The following is an 18,914-nucleotide window of genomic DNA, read 5'->3' as shown; positions in this document are numbered from 1 at the left end:
GCGCTCTCAGATGAGGAGGCTCGCCTCCTTAGCACTCCCTCATCGCCTGCGCCGATGACGTCTTCTCTTTTGGTGATGTCATCGGTGCAGGTGCGAGGGGGCGGTTTTTTGCGCCCCCCCCCAAAAAAAAAGACTTTAGTGGGGTGACAGAAGCCCTTTAAGCAAAATTAGTGCAAGATTAGAACAGTATAAGTCTCAAAGAGCTCAGGTATACGTTTGAGTACTTCTTTGGGTGCAAGCTTGTAACTGTCACAGACGGTTTACAGGAAACAAGACAAAGCAACATGCATATATGACTCACTGGATCCAAAGCTAAGGAACCATAAGGGAGACCCCTGCACAAGACCTGAGACTTTCCCTGGCTGCTCAGCCTATGCAACGATCCCAGAGGTGGATGGTTGCATAGCCACGTACCTCGACTATATAACCCCTAAACACCCTACAATAGTGAGGGGACACGACCACCGGCTCCCTACACCAGACACGGAGGGAGTCAGGGTAACCTGGGATCCAGCAAACAGAAAATAACAGATAAATGTTAAGCACTTAACTTTGTAGCAGACTGGAAAACAAGATCAGCATGCACACACACTCCAGGAAGTAGTAAAAGCCGCCCAGTGATGCATTATGGGGCGGAATTTAAAGGGATGCAATCAGTCCAACTACATGACAGCTGAGAGAGGCTAACGAGATGAGGAACTGAATATCACAACAAAGAAACTCAAGGAGGAGGTTCTGAAAGGCTTCTGTCAGAGCTTCTCAGCTGTCTGGTTGTGACAGTAACGTTGCATAACTTGAAACAAGTAGGGAAGAAAAACACAAAAATCTAAAATAATTTGTAATCCAACATGAAGTATGGTTTAACTGATAGATGGAGTCTATTAAGTCCAGGCACAAAAGGGTGAGACAAAAAAGGCCAAAAATGTCAACGATAAATAGTAGGCAATATTTCTTACCAGTTAAAATGTGTCAATGGCTTTGCTCTTATTGTCTCTGTAGCTAAACACTAGTTTCAAAGAATTCCCGATAACGGGCAGGTGGTTTACCTTTATTGGTCCGTTGGGACAGTTCTGAGTCTCCAAGGGTAGAGGTAGAGTCTTAGAGTAGTCTCAGCAACTGGCATCAGGACTCAAATTTGAGGCTGGAGTAACCACTGAAGGGGGTCTAGCATGGAAGGCAACTCTGTTGGAGTCTTACTTTCTGAAGACAATGGCAGCTCAGGTAATGTATCCTCTTCTCTTGGCCGCTCTAGAACAGGTTCCTGTAGACATTTCTTGAGCCGGTTACGATGGACTTGCTGAGTACCTTTATCCTCTCTCTGGATTTCGTAGACCTCTGATGAGGGAATGGCCACTATTGTATATAACTCACGCTCCCAGCGACTATCCAGTTTGCTTACAGGGTGATTGCTTTTTAGCCAGACCTGGTCTCCAGGCTGTAAGGGCTCAACATGTGCATGCATATCAAAGTCCTGTTTTTGTTTTTGTTGAGCCTTCTGTATTTTAGAGTCCACTATTTCTTTGGCGTCCTCCAGGCGCTTCTGATGCTCTTTGACCCACTCAGATTGGGGAAGGAGTGGTTTAGCGTCTGGTACAGGGACGTCAAGGGTAAGATCTGCAGGTAGATCTTCCATGTCTTCCGAACATAAGGTAGTATGGAGTGTACCCAGTGGAGCAATGAGTTGTATTGTTGTATAGGTACACTAGTTCAGGGAGGAGTAACGGACATTTGGCCCTCTTGTGAGGCGGCACAGCCTTAAGCATGTTGATCAGTGTCTGGTTCATTTTTTCGCACAGTCCGTTTCCCTGAGGGTGGTACGCGGTAGTTCTCAGTTTTTTGCAGTTGTACAAGGCACAAAGTTCATAGAATAACTGAGACTCGAATTCAGATCCCTGATCAGTGAGTATTTTGTCAGGACACCCATACAGCAGAATGAAGCTCTTCCTCATGGCAGGAGCTGTTGTTTTTGAAGTTAAGTCCTTTACAGGTACAGCCACAATGAACTTGGTATAGTGGTCTATGATTGTCATAGCATAGACATACCCGGATCTGTTGGGTTCTAATTTCACATGGTCGATTGCCACGATTTCAAGAGGACCTTTACTCACTATTGGATGAAGGGGGACTCGCTGATCATGTCTTTCCCCTTTCGCACCTGCACAGGTGGGACACTGTCAACAGCAGATTTCAATGTCACTTCTCATGTCAATCCAGTAGAAACGTTGTCTGATGGTGGCTTCCATTTTTTGGATTCCAAAGTGACCAGACCGGTTATGGTACATGTCCATCACTATCTTGGAATCTCTTCGAGGCACCACGATCTGGTGGAGGGGCTCACAGATGACTGGATCAAGCGTTCTCCTGAGAAGTAGGTCTCTTTGTAGGAAGAGTAGTTTCAGCTGTCGCCAGAGGCGAACTAGCTCTGAGTCAGCTCTCCACTTTTGGATTCTCTCTGGTATGAGCCAGCTGTAAAAATATTCCAACAGTTCTCCAATGGCTCTGCTCTCTAATTGTAGTTTAATCCAGAGCTCTTTCTTATCTGGAAGTGAGGGGACACAGGTATGTGGAAAACAAGTGACTTTAGAGGGCGCCTAGTGTGTAGGGCCTCCCGACGGGCAAATCGGGAGTAGAATATTGGCATCTCCACATCTTCCCACTGATCATCGGTAGAAATTGGTTCTTTCTGGGCAGGTAGCCTAGATAAAATAAAGCACTAGCATTGGATTTTTCAGTCCGGTACTTAATGGTGAAGTTGAAGTTCGCCAGTCTAGAGGCCCATCTTTGTTCTAGAGCTCCCAGACGGGCAGTGTTAAAGTGAGCTAGCAAATTATTGTCGGTGTAGACCGTGAAAGGTGTAGCAGCTAGGTAGTCCTTGAATTTCTCAGTTACAGCCCAGACCAAGGCTAAGAACTCCAGTTTGAATGAGCTGTAGTTATGGTCATTCCGCTTTGGCTCTCTTAAAGATCTGCTGGCATAGGCGATGACTCTTTCAGTTCCAGCTTGTGTCTGACATAGTACAGCTCCCAAACCTTTCTTACTTGCATCAGTATAGAGGCAAAATGGTAGGCTTTAGTCAGAATAACCCAGGACTGGAGGTTCTGTAAGTTTTTCTTTCAACAGTTGGAAAGCAGCTTCTCTCTCTTCATTCCACTCTACCGGTATCTTGGAATTCTGGCATCCTTTAGTGTGACCTTTCACAAGCTCCTGGATAGGTTCCGCAATCTGAGCACAGTGCGGGATAAATCTCCGATAGTAACTTGCAAATTTGAGGAAGCTCTTGACCTCTTTGACTGTTTTGGGAGCTGGCAAGCTTTGTACTACAGCTATCTTGTCAGGGTCTGGTCTCATGCCTTCCGCACTCACAACATGTCCCAGATATTTCACTTGGGGGTTCAGTAAGTGACACTTTGAAGGCTTCACTTTCAGTCCATGTTGGGTCAAAGTCTGGAACACTTCCGCCAGGTGCTGTAAATGCTCTTCGTAGGTCTTAGAGTAGATGATCACATCATCCAGGTACAACAACACAGTCTCAAAGTTTTTGTGTCCAAGACATCTTTCCATGAGTCTCTGAAATGTCCCAGGGGTGTTGCATAGCCTGAATGACATGTTGTTGAACTCAAACAGACCCATTGGGGTGACAAAAGCTGTTTTTTTCTTTATCTTCTGGTGCCATGGGAACTTGCCAATAGCCACTGGTTAGATCCAAAGTTCAAAAGTAAGCAGCAGATCCCAGAGCTGCCATAGATTCTTCAAATTTGTGGCAGGGGGTACGCATCCTTGTGTGTAATGTTGTTGATCTTACGTTAGTCCACACAAAAACGGATGGTTCCATCCTTCTTTTTTACCAGAACTAAGGAGGCAGTCCAGGGAACTGTGACTATCCTGAATGACATTAGCTGTCTTCATATCCTGCACCATCTTCTTCACCTGCTACATGGCAGGAGCGATTGGTCGGTATCTCTCTTTGATTGGAGGATGAGTGCCGGTTGGAATGGTGTTCTGTATTAAGCGAGTCTAGCCATAATCTGTAAGATAGGTTCCCAATAACCTAGTATAGGCACTGGTTTGCCATTGGTAGCTATGATGCAGAGCCAAGATTCAGGAGGTTGCATCAGTTGGGCTCCATTTCACCATGTGTCAAATGCTGCTTGGCGGATGGTAGCTACTTGAGATACGGTATCAATTAAAGCAGGAAATTTCACTCTGTTGATGTCAACTTCAACTACAGGGCGGACGCCCACATACCTAGGCATAAAGGCTGTTATCTTTGGACCTAGTATTCTTCCTCCTGAGGGGCGGTCCTCGACCTCAGGGGATACCTGTTTAACTGATGGCAGTCCTTTTCAGTGTGTCCATACCTCTGACAAAGCAAGCATCGCTGCTTCCAAATGTTTTGATAACTGGGGTCTGACAACCTACTGACTGGCTGACGCCGATATTCTTGTGGACCGGGTGTAGGGAGGTCTGTGTTGGCCGAAGTCACTTTCCCAACCTTGGGTTGCTGTTCCAGTCGCTCTAGCTGTTTCCTCATCCTCTCCATATTATCAGCTAAGAGGGAGACTTGAGCGGTCAGAGCTGCTACAGTATCTGGAACAGGCACCTGAGCCCCATGTTCAGCTATTTGACTGAGAGTAGCAGGCCGTAGTGTGGGCCCTGCCTTCTTGTTTTCAGGAGGTTCAGCTTGGTGACTTTCCCCTAGAATGTCAATAGCAAGTTCCTTAAAGTCCAAGAAAGGGGTATCTGGGTGCTGATCTGAAAGCATCTTCAGCTGACGTTTGAGGCATTCATAAAGGACACCTTCAAAAAACTGTTCCCTGAGGGTGTGATGCTGTCCCTCAGCTTCATGGGGATCAATCTGAATAATAGACAGGGTAAAGTCTCTCAAGGTCTCCTTTGACTGCTGCCGCTTTCCAAAGAAGCGCATTTTAAGCTCAGAGGCTCAAAAGTGGTACTGAGTCGGTCTAGGATCTGCTCAGCGGTTTTCCACTGTAGCTTGGGCCAGGATTTGACCTCTCGGAGCGCAGCTCCCTGTAACTGGCCAATCAGGATTTCCACTTTCTGATCCTGTGATACTGGATATAGCTTAAACGTGGCTAGCATTTTATAATGGAATTCCCTGAGTGAATGGAGTTCTCCTGAGTAACTTGGGAGCCAGGGTGCCCCAAAATAGTATTGCATAGTGAGAGGCATAATGCAGGTGTCTGTCGCTGCTGGTGGATCGCTGCGGTCCAAGTGGGTGCTATCTTCATTGTCAGACATGTCCCTTGATGCCCAGTACCAGATTAGAGGAATTAGTACTGGCTACAATGCAATTTTAGATCCAGGTTGCTGTGGATGACTGCAGCAGAATTGGTGCGTGGCTCCTTTAAGAGTCGCTGCAACTGCTCAATTTCGGGAAATATGGTGCTCTGGCAGACAGATAACAACTAGTAACAGTCTTTAGAAAGGTTATTTGCACAATAGTACTCACTCAGATCCAAGAGCAGACGGTTCTCCAACACTCAATGCAGAAAATTCAAATACTTAGAGAGGGCTCACCTGCTGCTCAGGCAGTGAAAGGGTGCACCTACAAAAGGATTCACCCAATCCTTTAGAAAATTTCAAAAAGAGGTAAGAATAGTAGGGCACACCACCATTTGATGTCACACGGATATTTATTATAACATAAACTGTTTAGAACATATAAAGTACAATCAAATATAATAAAATTACTAAAATATAAATACTAAAATATAGTCATCAATAAAGGTTAATAAAAGTTCGGCTACGGCTGTAGTCTTTCTTATGAGATAATAGCTTCAATATAATGTCTTGAAGAATACAGTTCAATCCAGTAGTTAGTTTCGATATTTATATAAAAAGTCACTTTATATCTGTGTGATTTAACACTGAACCGTGGTAGTGCCGCAGATAAAACGCTGCCCAAATTCAAGACTTCTACCGGAGTGGTTTTTACTCACTATTTTAGATGGTGTCGGTTTCCATATCACTCGTGGCGTCCCACGTACAGTGAAAGTCTTTTATAGGCTGCGGCAAAGAATAAATAGATGAAGTGTAGACTTATGGGATCCTCGGTGATTGTAAATTGGCTGCGCCGTCTCAGAGGTCGCCTGGAAGTATATACCCTCTGCGTCGTTTGTTCACAGTGTGCAGGGTTAACTTTCGCCAGGAAATAGAGGACTCAACATGAAGACGGATATTCAATTTTTCTTTGCCGTAAAATACAAATTCACCGATCCCTTCTTTAAAGCGCTTATTGGTCTTCAGATCTGTATGTCATGGGATTCATTACCATATGCGTTTTGGAGGCTAGGGCTCCTTCTTCTCACCACTGAAGAAGGAGCCCTAGCCTCCGAAACGCGTATGAAGGCAGGCTGTTTGGTTCCCTCCCCTCTGCTGGGTGGAGATATCTGGGATAGTTGCTTAACCCCTGCGCTGCCACCGTGCTGCAGCTGATGTAAGCCCACACTCTTCAGCAATAAGTACATGCAGTAAGGCACAAAGGTAAATCCGGTTAAGGCACACAATTTGATGAAGTTATGCAGGGACAGGCACATAATTCAATCCGATCCTGTTCCAGTGACGCCACTTAAATGAGCCGGACCGTGGGCACATTAAAACAGTGAGCCGGACCGTGGGCACATTAAAACAGATGGGCACATTGAAACAGATGCCAAATTATGCAGTGGGTCAGGATATGTGTATAATAGTCTATTTTTTGTTTGTGACGTCAATTGCAGTGTGCGCAGGGTACTAACACAGGGCCCTTTAAGATTTTGTAACTCACGTACCAGGTTAGGAATGCCAGAGTGGTGTAATCTCTCTGTATTTAGTGGTAATGGTGTCAACGGTGTCTCCTACCTGGGTACAGCTGGACTCCTGGATCCTGGCTCACTTTCAATAAAATGAGTGGGTTGATAGTAGGAGTAATTGAGGGATTTGCAGCAATAATTGAGATCCAGACTTGGAATAAAGTTCAAACTTGTCTTTACTAGATGCAGCATTCATCCAAGTGAGATACAGCAATAGTCTTTGGACCCAGCAGGAATTGGCAATGTGTGGCAGGAATCTGGCTTGTGCTCTATCATGTGCCTGGAGCTTTTGCAGGAAAAGGACGTCTGCTTAGTAGCTCTGTAATGTGGCAGGAATTTATCTTCTGCTGTCTTGGGACTGACTAGCTGAGGAGGAATTTGGCTTCTCCTGGTCTCTGGACGGTACTCACAGTTGTGCTCACACGGTATGGTTCTTCCTGGAGTTCTGGAGGTGGCTGCTTGCTTCTACCAGCTGAGGCTGCAAGGCTCAGACTGGGAATGATGATCAATTGTCTCAGCCGAGACAAGATCCTGGCTTTGGATCCCTATATCTGGGAGCTCCTACACACACAGCCTTCCCCATGCAGGGAGAGCTAGAACTGTCTCTAACTGGTTTTCTCCTCCCTTGCTGCAGGATGTGGGAAACTCCACTTCCCTTAAGCAGGGGGGCAAAACAGAACAGGAACGTTCCATTCTGAATGGCCATAACATTAAAACTATTCCTACCAACGATGCTGCCACCTGCTGGTAGACCTGAAACATTACAATGAAAATATCAAATTTAAAATGATTTCAACTGCACAGTTGTGAATGACATGAGGGAAATCACATCAAATGACCATATTAATGCTCTTAGCGTGGTAAAAGCGTTTAGTAACTCAACTCTGGGGTGTTACATTCCTTACTTTGAATCAAGCAGTGTCACAACCAGACAGCTGAGAAGCTCTGACAGAGGCCTTTCAGAACCTCCTCCTTGAGTTCTCTTTGTTGTTCTGTTCAGTTCCTCATCTCGTTAGCCTCTCTCAGCTGTCATGGAGTTGGACTGATTGCATCCCTTTAAATTCCGCCCCATAATGCATTACTGGGCGGCTTATACTACTTCCTGGAGTGTGTGTGCATGTTGATCTTGTTTTCCAGTCTGCTACTAAGTTAAGTGCTGAACATTTATCTGTTATTTTCTGTTTGCTGGATCCCAGGTGACCCTGACTCCCTCCGTGTCTGGTGTAGGGAGCCGGTGGTCGTGTCCCCTCACTATTGTAGGGTGTTCAGGGGTTATATAGTCGAGGTACGTGGATATGCAACCTTCCACCTTTCGGATCTTTGCATAGGCTGAGCAGCCAGGGAAAGTCTCAGGTCTTGTGCAGGGGTCTCCCTTTTGGTTCCTTAGCTTTGGATCCACTCAGTCATATATGCATGTTGCTTTGTCTTGTTTCCTGCACACCGTCCATGACATTATAAGCCGCCAAAACCGTCTCAAGCATGGATCCGGTTTCACTTTTGGCTGAATGCCTTCAGGGTCTTTCATTGGAGGTAGCTGATCTCCGTAAGACTTTTTCTCAGCTTCAAGTGACCGGTTCAGCTTGCGTTCATGGAGTTTGTTCTGAGCCTAAGATCTCGCTCCCGGATACGTTCTCCGGGGGTAGTGAGAATGTTGTGCGTTTTAGAGAGGCTTGCAAACTCCATTTTCGCCTTCTTCCCCATTCCTCTGGTGATGAGGAACGGAGGGTGGGGATCATTATATCGCTGCTCAGGGGTAACGCTTAGTCCTGGGCCTTTTCGCTGCCGGAGGGGGCACGGCCTCTCCGTTCAGTGGATGAATTCTTTTTAGCCCTGGGTCAGATATATGATGATCCGGATCGTATTGCTCTGGCTGAGTCTAGACTACGTCTATTATGCCAGGGTAAACAATCCGCAGAGATATACTGCTCAGAATTTCGGAGATGGGCAGTTGATACTGGTTGGAATGATGCTGCACTCCGAAGTCAATTTTGCCATGGTCTTTCAGAGGGATTGAAAGATTCATTTGCCTTTCATGAGAGGCCTATTTCTTTGGACTCTGCTATGTCTCAGGCCGTTCGTATTGACAGGCGTCTTAGAGAGAGAGGAGAGATGTCCCCTTCCTGTCCCCTTCCTGTCCCAGGACAGTGCAGCGGTCCCATTCTGTGCGCAGGGGTCTCAGTCGCTGTCAGCCCCTTCTGAGCAGGAGCCCATGCAGCTGGGGTTGATTGCTTCTGACAATAGAAGATTCAGCTCGCATGGAAGGGTTTGTTTTTGTTGTGGAGGCATAAATCATTTGGCAAATATTTGTCCCTCTAGGAGATTCAGGCAGTTTTCTGGGAGTAATAAAGAAACAAACAGGAAAAAATCTTTTAAAAATGTTCCGTCTGTTACTATTGGCAGGGTTGAGGCGGAAATTGAAGGTTTTCCGTTTGCTTGTAGTTCCCGTTTTTTCCTGCCGGCTAGGGTGGCGCTAGAGAGCAAGAACATTTTTTGTGAGATTTTTGTGGATAGTGGAGCAGCGGTCAATCTCATTGATAATCAATTTGCGATAACTCATGGTTTCCAGGTGCGCACTTTGGGAAAGGATATTCCTGTTTTTGCTATTGATTCCGCTCCACTTTCTCAGAAATCATTAAAGGGCATAGTTCACAATATCCGTTTAATTGTGAGTGATGCTCATGTTGAGGATGTGTCATGTTTCGTCCTTAGCGGTTTGCCTACTCCTCTAGTGTTGGGGCTACCCTGGCTCACTAAACATAACCCCACCATTGATTGGCAAGCGAGGCACATAAATGGTTGGAGTGACTTTTGCAGAGAGAATTGCCTCATGACATCTGTTTCTGAGGTTGCTACTAAGACTGTACCATCTTTTCTCTCTGAATTTTCGGATGTCTTCTCTGAGAGTGGAGTTCGGGATTTGCCCCCGCACAGGGAGTACGATTGCCCTATTAATCTCATCCCAGGCGCCAAACTGCCTAAATCTCGTTTATACAATATTTCCCAAACTGAGAGGATCGCTATGCGTGCTTATATCTCTGAGAGTCTGAGAAAAGGACACATACAACCCTCGAAGTCACCTGTTGCCGCTGGTTTTTTCTTTGTTAAGAAAAAAGATGGTTCTTTTTTCTTAACAAAGATGGTTCTTTAAGACCTTGTCTGGATTTCAGGGAGCTGAACAGTATCACTATTCGTGACCCTTATCCGCTTCCTCTGATCCCGGACCTGTTTAACCAGGTTGTTGGGGCTAAAGTCTTTTCCAAATTAGATCTAAGAGGGGCATACAACCTGGTCAGGGTCAGAGAAGGAGACGAATGGAAGACGGCCTTAAATACCCCTGAGGGCCATTTTGAGAATTTGGTTATGCCTTTTGGTTTGATGAATGCCCCAGCCGTTTTTCAGCATTTCGTGAACAGCATTTTTTATTATTTGATTGGAAAATTTGTATTAGTGTATTTGGATGACATTTTAATTTTTTCTCCTGATTTCAAAACTCATAAGGAACATTTACGTCAAGTCTTGCTCATCCTGCGGGAGAATAAATTATATGCGAAACTGGAAAAATGTGCGGTTCCAGAAATTCAATTTCTGGGGTTCCTTCTCTCCGCTTCTGGTTTTCGCATGGACCGCGAGAAGGTCCGCGCTGTGCTTGAGTGGGAGCTTCCTGAGAATCAGAAGGCGCTGATGCGGTTTTTGGGCTTTGCCAATTATTACAGGAAGTTTATTTTGAATTATTCCTCTATTGTTAAACCACTCACTGATATGACCAGAAAGGGGGTAGATTTTTCTTCTTGGTCAGTAGAGGCGCGTAAGGCTTTTTCTAATATCAAGGAGAGTTTTGCTTCCGCTCCCATCTTGGTGCAACCTGATATTTCTTTACCCTTCATAGTTGAGGTTGATGCTTCTGAGGTGGGTGTGGGGGCGGTCTTGTCTCAGGGTTCCTCTCCTGCCAAATGGCGACCGTGTGCCTTTTTCTCTAAAAAACTCTCCTCCGCAGAGAGAAATTACGATGTGGGAGATAGGGAATTGTTGGCCATCAAGTTGGCTTTTGAGGAATGGCGCCATTGGCTAGAGGGAGCCAGACACCCTATTACCGTATTTACTGACCATACAAATCTGGCCTACTTGGAGTCAGCCAAGCGTCTGAACCCGAGACAGGCCAGATGGTCTTTTTTCTTTTCTAGGTTTAATTTTGTGGTCACGTTCCGCCCTGGAGTTAAGAATGTGAAGGCAGATGCCCTGTCACGTTGTTTTCCGGGAGGCGGGAATTTTGAAGACCCGGGTCCCATTTTGGCTGAAGGTGTGGTGGTCTCTGCTTTCTTTTCTGAATTGGAGGCAGAGGTGCAGGCAGCCCAGTCAGAGGCTCCTGATCTTTGTCCTCCTGGGAGGTTGTTTGTGCCTCTCGCTTTAAGACACAAGAGTTTTAAGGAACACCACGATACGGACCTTGCTGGGCACCCGGGGGCAAGAACCACACTGGATCTCATCGCTCGGAGATTCTGGTGGCCTGCGCTTCGTAAGTCGGTTGAGGGTTTTGTGGCAGCCTGCGAGACTTGCGCTCGTGCCAAAGTCCCTCATTCACGGCCATCAGGTCCTCTCCTTCCAATACCCATTCCTTCCCGTCCTTGGACACATCTGTCCATGGACTTTATAACGGACCTGCCTCGTTCCTCGGGGAAGACTGTGATTCTGGTGGTGGTGGACCGTTTTAGCAAAATGGTGCATTTCGTCCCTTTTCCTGGTTTGCCCAATGCTAAGACGCTGGCGCAGGCATTTATTGATCACATTGTCAAATTGCATGGTATTCCTTCAGACATAGTCTCTGATAGGGGCACGCAGTTTGTTTCCAGATTCTGGAAGGCTTTCTGTTCTCGCTTGGGGGTTCGGTTGTTATTCTCTTCTGCTTTCCACCCGCAGTCGAATGGCCAGACAGAGCGCGTTAATCAGAATCTGGAGACATATCTGCGCTGTTTTGTGGCGGAGAATCAAGAGGATTGGTGTTCTTTTTTGTCCCTTGCTGAGTTTGCTTTAAATAACCGTCGTCAGGAGTCCTCTGATAAGTCACCATTTTTTGGTGCATATGGGTTTCATCCGCAGTTTGGGACTTTCTCGGGAGAGGGGTCTTCTGGTTTACCTGATGAGGACAGATTCTCCTCGTCTTTGTCATCTATTTGGCAAAAGAGTCAGGATAATCTAAAGAGCATGAGTGAGAGATATAAGCGTGTGGCAGATAAGAGACGTGTGCTTGGTCCGGACCTGAATGTTGGTGATCTGGTGTGGTTGTCTACCAAGAATATCAAATTGAAGGTTCCCTCCTGGAAGTTGGGTCCTAGGTTTATTGGGCCTTACAAAATCCTGTCTGTCATCAATCCTGTTGCCTACCGTCTTGATCTTCCTCAGACTTGGAAGATCCATAATGTTTTTCATAAGTCCTTATTGAAACCTTATGTTCAACCCATTGTACCCTCGCCTTTGCGTCCTCCTCCGATTATGGTTGATGGGAATCTTGAATTTCAGGTCTCTAGGATTGTGGATTCTCGTCTTGTCCGCGGTTCTCTTCAGTACCTTGTTCATTGGGAGGGTTATGGTCCTGAGGAGAGGATGTGGGTCCCAGTGACGAACATTAAGGCCTCTCGTCTCATCATGACTTTCCATAGGTCCCATCCTGAGAAGGTGGGTTCTGAGTGTCCGGAGTCCACTTGTAGAGGGAGGGGTACTGTCAAAACCAGACAGCTGAGAAGCTCTGACAGAGGCCTTTCAGAACCTCCTCCTTGAGTTCTCTTTGTTGTGCTGTTCAGTTTCTCATCTCGTTAGCCTCTCTCAGCTCTCATGGAGTTGGACTGATTGCATCCCTTTAACTTCCGCCCCATAATGCATCACTGGGCGGTTTATACTACTTCCTGGAGTGTGTGTGCATGCTGATCTTGTTTTCCAGTCTGCTACTAAGTTAAGTGCTGAACATTTATCTGTTATTTTCTGTTTGCTGGATCCCAGGTGACCCTGACTCCCTCCGTGTCTGGTGTAGGGAGCCGGTGGTCGTGTCCCCTCACTATTGTAGGGTGTTCAGGGGTTATATAGTCGAGGTACGTGGATATGCAACCTTCCACCTTTCGGATCTTTGCATAGGCTGAGCAGCCAGGGAAAGTCTCAGGTCTTGTGCAGGGGTCTCCCTTTTGGTTCCTTAGCTTTGGATCCACTCAGTCATATATGCATGTTGCTTTGTCTTGTTTCCTGTACACCGTCCGTGATAAGCAGTCCTCGGCTTGTGCTTGGGGTGTTACACTTTCACCAGAGTTAACTGTAGAAATTCACTGAGAATATATTTTTATTTTTTTACTCTAATACGCCTCTATACGCTTTCACCAGAAATAACTGCAGAAATTCACTGAGAATATATATTTTTTTTTTTACTGTAATACGCCTCTATATGCCTTTACCAGAAATAACTGCAACAGTGCAGTGTGTATATATTTTTATTGTTGGACTGAAATAAGCCCCTATACGCTTTTACCATATTTTTCTTGTAGTACTGAATAACATACTAAGGCATAAGCTTGAATGACAGAGCTTTCTATTGATCATTCCCTGCAGTTGTAAATCACTTTTTTTTTTATCAATGTCCCTAGCACCTTCTGATGTCTCTCCCTGCACTAAGATGCTGTGAAATGATTCCTCCCTATCCTCTTTTTTTTACACAATAATTTTTCCAATAGCTGTCCCTAGCGCCTTCTCACGTCTGTCCCTGCACTATAAACGCTGGAAAATGGCAGAATCTAAACTGGCTCCCATATTTATAGGGCTTTGAAATCACAGGGCTGGCTGGCTGCTGATTGGCTGCATACAGGCATGTTAATCAGCGTGATCCCGCCTTTCCAGAGATTCTTGCCCCAATGTCCTCAGTCCTCACACGTGTAGCCGCCATTTTAGGAAAAATACGCTTTGTTACTACGAAGCGCAAGGAAATTTGCATTAATTGCGAATGAAATTTTTCTTGAAATTCTAAACAAATTCCATCTCTAATTATTACACTCCATAAATACATTCAGGCCCCTCTTGAACTCTTTTAGTGAACCACCATCACCACCGTTTCAGGAAGAGAGTTCCATAGTCTCACTGCTCTTACTGTAAAGAATCCTTTTCTATATTTGTGTACAAACCTTCTTTCCTCCAGTTGCAGAGGATGTCCCCTCGTCACAGTCACAGTCCTGGGGATAAATAGATGATGGGAGAGATCTCTGTACTGACCCCTGATATATTTATATATAGTTATTAGATCTCCCCCTTATTAGATCATCTTTCAACTTTAGTTATCCTCCTCTGAACCTTCTTCAGCTCTGCTATGCCTGTCTTGCTCACAGGAGCCCAGAACTGTACACAGTGCTCCATGTGTTGTTTGACTACGGATTTGTAGAGTGATTGCACTATGTTCTCATCACGGGCATCTATTCCCCTTTTGATGCAACCCATTATCTTATTGGCCTTGGCAGCAACTGCCTGACTCTGGTTTCTACAGCTTAGGTTGCTGTTCACCAAAATTCCTAAGTTCTTTTCCATGTCAGTGTTACCCAGTGCTTTACCATTTAGTATGTACTGGTGACTTGCATTATTCCTTCCCATGTGCATAACCTTACATTTGTCAGTGTTAAACCTCATCACCACTTCTCTGCCCAAGCCTCCAATCTATCCAGATACATCTGTAGCAGTATACTGTCCTCTTCTGTGTCAATTACTTAACACAGTTTAGTGTCAGATGCAAAAATTTATATTTTACTGTGCAAGCCTTCTACAAGATCATTAATAAATATATTGAAGAGAATAGGGCCCAATACTGACCCCTGTGGTACCCCACTAGTGACCCCCTTTGCAAAACAGGAGAAGGGGAAGTCTTTTTTGGTAATCACAAATATTCATGAGGAAAACATCTCAGATTGTTGTTATTGCAGGTAAATAAAGGGCCAGAAGAGAACTAGGGAAATGAGGATATTTTTTCAGCCTAAAACTTGCTTAGCTTAGTTATATATTGCTGACCATCAGATTTACAGTGCTATACATTCTTTTCATAACTCGACAAGCCCTTTAAAGGGGTAGTACGAGTTATATAAACTTTTTGTGGCTGCAGCAGTTATGTTCTGTGCACTCAGGTCACTGTTACAGCCAATTACTGGCCTGAGGCCAACGGGTGTGGTAATGTTCCATGCACACGTCACCACTGCAACCAAGAATGAGATAACAGTAGCAGAAGCACCAGGGCCCATCATTTGAAGAAACAAGGAAGAAAACTGTTGAGTATTGATTCATTTATTTTAAGCCATTTACAAGGGTTGCCTGCATTTTTATGTAACTCAGACAACCCCATTAACATCACTTATTACACATTCACTTATCTAACCTGTAAGTTGCTTATTACTTCAGCGTTGCTTATTCCCAAATGCTTTTGGCAGGCCCCAGTGTTGCAGAAACAGCCAGTACGCAAGTGAATATTATACAGACTAGCTAGTTTGTCAACCTGCAATTGAAAAAAAAACAAAAAAAAAACAATTTATATAGGTCCAGAATCCAGATTATTAGTTAGTTCACACCAGTTATTAGTGAAATCAATGTCTTAAAAAGTCACAAATAATCATAATGACATAGTTTGTAAGGCTGAAAAAATACATATGTACAGTCGTGGCCAAAAGTTTTGAGAATTGGAAATTGGAAAAGTTGCTTCTTAAGTTTTTATAATAGCAATTTTAGATACTGTGGTTCTTTTCTGCTATTATAAAAAATCTTTATTTGCGGCCTAGTTTGCATCTGTACGTGTGAGATACACCCTTTAGATACTGTGGTTCTACTCTGATTTTAATAAAACACCCGTTTTGGGCAAAAATCTTTAATTGCAGCTTAGTTTACATCTGTACTATTTTGGGCAAAAAATTTAATTTTGCAGCCTTTGCTGCATATGTCATTGTGAGATACACCATTTAGATACTGTGGTTCTATTCTACTATTAATAAAACACCCATTTTGGGCAAAAAATGTAAATTTGCATTTTGCATTTGCAATTTTGCTGCATACGTTTGAAATACACCCTTTACATACTGTGGTTCTATTCTGCTATTAATAAAACACCCATTTTGGGCAAAAATCTTTAATTGTGGCCTAGTTTGCATCTGTACGTGGTTCTACTCTGATTTTAATAAAACACCCATTTTGGGCAAAAATATTTTATTGCAGCCTAGTTTGCATCTGTACGTGTGAGATACACTATTTACATACTGTGGTTCTATTCTGCTATTAATAAAACACCCATTTTCGGCAAAAATCTTTCATTGCAGCTTAGTCTGCATCTATACGTGTGAGATACACACTTTAGATACTGTGGTTCTATTCTGCTATTTGAAAAACTACCATTTTGGGCAATTTTTTTTTTATTTTGCAGCCTTTGCTGCATATCTCATTGTGAGATACACCCTTTAGATACTGTGGTTCTATTCTACTATTAATAAAACACCCATTTTGGGCAAAACACGCAATTTAGCATTTTGCATTTGCAATTTTGCTGTATACGTTTGAGATACACCCTTTACATACTGTGGTTCTATTCTGCTATTAATAAAACACCCATTTTGGGCAAAATTCTTTAATTGCGGCCTAGTCTGCATCTGTACGTGTGAGATACACACTTTAGATACTGTGGTTCTATTCTGCAATTTGAAAAACTACTGTATATATACAGTACAGACCAAAAGTTTGGACACAACTTCTCATTCAAAGAGTTTTCTTTATTTTCATGACTATGAAAATTGTAGATTCACATTGAAGGCATCAAAACTGTGAATTAACACATGTGGAATTATATACATAACAAAAAATTGTGAAACAACAGAAAATATGTCATATTCTAGGTTCTTCAAAGTAGCCACCTTTTGCTTTGATTACTGCTTTGCACACTCTTGGCATTCTCTTGATGAGCTTCAAGAGGTAGTCACCTGAAATGGTTTTCACTTCACAGGTGTGCCCTGTCACATTTAATAAGTGGGATTTCTTGCCTTATAAATGTGGTTGGGACTATCAGTTGCGTTGTGGAGAAGTCAGGTGGATACACAGCTGATAGTCCTACTGAATAGACTGTTAGAATTTGTATTATGGCAAGAAAAAAGCAGCTAAGTAACGAAAAACAAGTGGCCATCATCACTTTGAGAAATGATGGTCAGTTAGTCCAAAATATTGGGAAAACTTTGAAAATGTCCCCAAGTGCAGTCACAAAAACCATCAAGCGCTACAAAGAAACTGGCTCAAATGCGGACCGCCCCAGGAAAGGAAGACCAAGAGTCACCTCTGCTGCGGAGGATAAGTCCATCCGAGTCACCAGCCTCAGAAATCGCAGGTTAACAGCAGCTCAGATTAGAGACCAGGTCAATGCCACACAGAGTTCTAGCAGCAGACACATCTCTAGAACAACTGTTAAGAGGAGACTGTGTGAATCAGGTCTTCATGGTAGAATATCTGCTAGGAAACCACTTCCAAGGACAGGCAACAAGCAGAGGAGACTTGTTTGGGCTAAAGAACACAAGGAATTAGACCAATGGAAATCTGTGCTTTGGTCTGATGAGTCCAAATTTGAGATCTTTGGTTCCAACCACCGTGTCTTTGTGCGACGCAGAAAAGGTGAACGGTTGGACTCTACATGCCTAATTCCCACCGTGAAGCATGGAGGAGGAGGTGTGATGGTGTGGGGGTGCTTTGCTGGTGACACTGTTGGGGATTTATTCAAAATTGAAGGCATACTGAACCAGCATGGCTACCATAGCATCTTGCAGCCGCATTCTATTCCATCCGGTTTGCGTTTAGTTGGACCATCATTTATTTTTCAACAGGACAATGACCCCAAACACACCTCCAGGCTGTGTAAGGGCTATTTGACCATGAAGGAGAGTGATGGGGTGCTGCGCCAGATGACCTGGCCTCCACAGTCACCGGACCTGAACCCAATCGAGATGGTTTGGGGTGGGCTGGACCGCAGAGTGAAGGCAAAATGGCCAACAAGTGCTAAGCATCTCTGGGAACTCCTTCAAGACTGTTGAAAGACCATTTCAGGTGACTACCTCTTGAAGCTCATCAAGAGAATGCCAAGAGTGTGCAAAGCAGTAATCAAAGCAAATGGTGGCTACTTTGAAGAACCTAGAATATGAAATATTTTCAGTTGTTTCACACTTTTTTGTTATGCATATAATTCCACATGTGTTAATTCATAGTTTTGATGCCTTCAGTGTGAATCTACAATTTTCATGGTCATGAAAATAAAGAAAACTCTTTGAATGAGAAGGTGTGTCCAAACTTTTGGTCTGTACTGTATATATATATATATATATATATATACATTTATAAACTCCACGGCACATCTAGAGGTAGAAAAAGTAACAAAAATGTTTATTCACCAGACATACAGCAACGTTTCAATCCTCTCAGTGAGATCTTTCTCAAGCAAATGGTGATGAGAAAATTATGCTCACATATAGAGGCATATATACACACCCACAAACCAATCAAACAGCAAAGGTAATCAATGTAAAACAGTGTAAAAAACATAAAAGATCAATATATGTGCATATACAACTTTAGAATAAAAGTGTAATAAATGCAATGAAGATATACATAAAGTGAATTTATAATATAAAAATGTTCAAAGATCCTAATACGGACAACATTACTAAAGTGTCATAATTATCAAATCACATACATCTGTGGAAACCCATGTGAACATAGTTAAAATCAATAATTGGGGAGAGGGGCAAGTTGTAGGTACTACTAACCAGCATGAGAATATCTCGTCTTCCAGTGTGGACTGCGCATGTCAGAAAACAATGTCAAGTCACCCAATGTGATGTAACCACCCAACGTCAGCTGGCTCCGATCACATGACTCACTAGACACTTTCAAATCACACCTCCAAAGGTCCTTGTAGCAAGAGTTGAGAAACTAACATGCAGCAAAAGATCCTGGAGGTTCACCAATCCATGTGACCACATACAGTACAGACCAAAAGTTTGGATACACCTTCTCATTCAAAGAGTTTTCTTTATTTTCATGACTATGAAAATTGTAGATTCACACTGAAGGCAT

At 43.9% G+C, this 18,914-nt stretch overlaps 1 protein-coding gene across 1 annotated transcript in view; it reads right to left on the bottom strand.

Moving 5' to 3' along the window:
• MOCOS (molybdenum cofactor sulfurase) overlaps positions 1–18,914 on the bottom strand; it is an 869,883-nt gene that overhangs the window by 662,743 nt on the left and 188,226 nt on the right. The window contains exon 3 of the mRNA XM_044295461.1: positions 15,199–15,315. Within this exon, the coding sequence (XP_044151396.1) occupies positions 15,199–15,315 (117 nt within the window). The remainder of the gene's footprint in view (positions 1–15,198; positions 15,316–18,914) is intronic.

The sequence above is a fragment of the Bufo gargarizans genome, chromosome 5 (genome assembly GCF_014858855.1).
Source record: "Bufo gargarizans isolate SCDJY-AF-19 chromosome 5, ASM1485885v1, whole genome shotgun sequence".
NCBI lineage: Eukaryota > Metazoa > Chordata > Amphibia > Anura > Bufonidae > Bufo > Bufo gargarizans.
The sequence above is the reverse complement of the archived record's forward strand: the minus strand, read 5'-3'. Positions and strand labels throughout refer to the sequence as shown.